Here is a 2,568-nt window from a genome sequence, read left to right as displayed (position 1 = left end):
ACGGGCTGAGCACTCCCTTTGACCTCCAGAGAACCACGTGCAGGGCCCCTGCATTTTTAAAATGATCATTCAGGGGACAGATGTGAGCATTAAACGGACAGCAGGCGGCACAGGCGTTGACCTTTGACCTCCAGAGAACGTCACACAGGGCCCGTGGGCTCAGATCGGTGACCTGGAGCATTTTAAATAGGAAAGATTAAAGGGGAACGTAGGTGAGCATTTAAAATTCAACATTAGACTGCATTTACACACACGCAGCAGGACTGGGATCCACACACTGCGTGGCCTCCAGAACCAGCGGAGCAAGTGGAGCTCCTCTCCCCAGAGATGAAGCACTCTGGGCCCGCATCAACTTCCATGGAGCAGCCCCTGTTTCTCCAGAACCCACATCATGTCCCACTTACAACCCATTTTGCCCACCTCAGCCCACCACCGGCACTCAAACGCTCTAAAAACCCAATAGTGACCCATCTGTCCCACTTTGGACCCTTTGGCCATCCTCACCCCCTGTCAAATGCTCTGAAAACGCTCTAAAAGCACTTAATAGACCCATCTGGCCCTCTTTGGACCCCTTTGGCCCACCTCACCCCACCACCGGCACTCAAACGGTTAAAAAACACACAATTGACCCACTTTGGACCCCCTTCTGGCATTCCCAAAACCAAAGACAAGACTGCCACCCAGTGGCGGGTGCTCTGTATCGCAGAGGACCCCAAAAGGCCCACTTGAAACCCCTTTGGCACTGTTTGAGGAATACCGGACTGGCCCAAGTTGCTCTTCCTGCCATTTGGGACCTAAACGGGACAAGCCCTTGGATAATGAAGGGGACACTTAGGGCACTTTTGGTGAGGCCCCTAACCCTAAACCCTATTTTAATCTGATTCTAAAACCCTAACCCTTCTATTTTTTTATATCAATCTTCTAACCCTAAATCCTAGGCCTATTCCTAAACCTAAGCAGGATCTCTCATGATGATTTTATTCTGATTCTAAAAGCCTAATCTCTTACCCTGATAAATTTTCTAACCCTAAATCATAGGCCTATGCCGAAGGAATATTCTAACCCTGATTCTAATTGGACTCTAAATTTGAACTGTTTACTCGATAAGTCCTACTAAAGCTTAATTAAAATATTAAGTTAGGGAGACTGCTAGGGAGAGCCAGGAACAGTGATGGACTGTGCACTCAAAATCTGTCGCCTTTGGCGGCAGAATTTAATCTTGTTTTCCCCTAATTCTACAAACTGGCTTGGCCATGGATCTGAGAGATACCAACAAATGTGCGCCGGCCCGTGCAATGCCTTTGATCCTCTAACCAACTGCCCTAGTCGTCGGACTGGGTGGGGGGGTCATCGAGAGAGTGTCTAACGCCTAACCCTAACCCTAGCCTTGCTTGAAGCAGGAACGAGATGGGTTGGTGTGGCGGTGTAACCCCTCCCCCCACCATCCAGATTTAGGTTCACTTATTGGGTCATCTGATAATCCCGGGACCAACCACCGGTCCTGGTATTATTGGATGTGAGTGTTATGTGTGAATGTGCGTCAGTGTTTTTTTCTTTCTTTTTCTGTGTGGTGTGAGTGGGGGCACTAGGGTGGGAAGGCCTGATTGAGCCTGAGTTTTTTTTTTTTCTCCCAGGTTGGGGTCTGAACTACTCCCTCTCCCAAGCACATCTCAAGTCTTGGCTTAGTGCGGAGCCCATTCCCCCTGTCCTGCTCTCCCTCCGCTGGCTGGCGCCTGGGGTCGCCGGTGCACTGGTGGAGCTCGGGGTTTGAGGGTGTATGCCTGGGTGGCTACTGGCTCATTCCTGGCGGCTTCTTTGCGGGGCCCGGCCGGCCGGGACTCCTGCAGGGGGTGGGATGCCCCTCTCCCTCCTCCCTTGGTGGGGGTCAGATTTCCTGGGTTTTCCCCCTTCTTGGTTCCTTCACTCTTGGGGTCCCTTTGGGCATCTGGGGCTTTGGGTCTCCCAGCGCTGGGCTCAGTACTCTAGGGGGGCGCCTGATCTAAAACTCCCTGCATAATTATAATAAAGCGATTTATATGCATGACTCAAGCGAAACACTATTGCAATAGCCCTACTGCTCCAATAGTGAAAGTAAAATCTGTTGGGCTTTTTTTGGTATCAAGACAACTATTCTTGTTGCCACATTGCCAGACAGGACTATCAACAAAAAAAAGGCACGGATCGCAGTGTCCCATCGTGCGTAGAGCCCTGCTGAACTGGGTGAGATAGGTATCTCCGGAGTTGAGCGCTGTGTGGAAGTTCCCCCCTTTGTGAGGACCTCACTTCTGAATCATGGCCTATCTGCAGGGAGACGCTTCTAGTTTTGATAGCTGAAAGTAACCTTCCTTGATCTCTAAGAGCCGAACAAGTTCCTCTGCTGTTGCATCAGACCTATCTAACACTCTTCAGAGAACAGACTGCAGCACTTGATTGCAGAGAAGCTGGCTCGGAGCTCGTCTGCCTGGCTGTGTGTTTCCTAGACGGGGCCGCCTGTGGAGCTGGTTGACAGTTGCCTTTTGTATTTATGCTTCTTTTTCTATGTCTGCTTCTGTCTCCTTGAACCCCAGT

General features: G+C 50.6%; 1 protein-coding gene across 1 annotated transcript in view; it reads right to left on the bottom strand.

Moving 5' to 3' along the window:
• Positions 1-1,682: 1,682 nt before the first annotated feature.
• LOC107101928 (helicase with zinc finger domain 2-like) overlaps positions 1,683-2,568 on the bottom strand; it is a 42,533-nt gene continuing 41,647 nt past the window's right edge. Inside the window, exon 17 of the mRNA XM_015401020.1 lies at positions 1,683-1,982. Within this exon, the coding sequence (XP_015256506.1) occupies positions 1,683-1,982 (300 nt within the window). The remainder of the gene's footprint in view (positions 1,983-2,568) is intronic.

This window comes from Cyprinodon variegatus, unplaced genomic scaffold (assembly GCF_000732505.1).
Source record: "Cyprinodon variegatus isolate N-32 unplaced genomic scaffold, C_variegatus-1.0 Scaffold1173, whole genome shotgun sequence".
In the NCBI taxonomy this organism is placed as follows: Eukaryota; Metazoa; Chordata; class Actinopteri; order Cyprinodontiformes; family Cyprinodontidae; genus Cyprinodon; species Cyprinodon variegatus.
The sequence above is the reverse complement of the archived record's forward strand: the minus strand, read 5'-3'. Positions and strand labels throughout refer to the sequence as shown.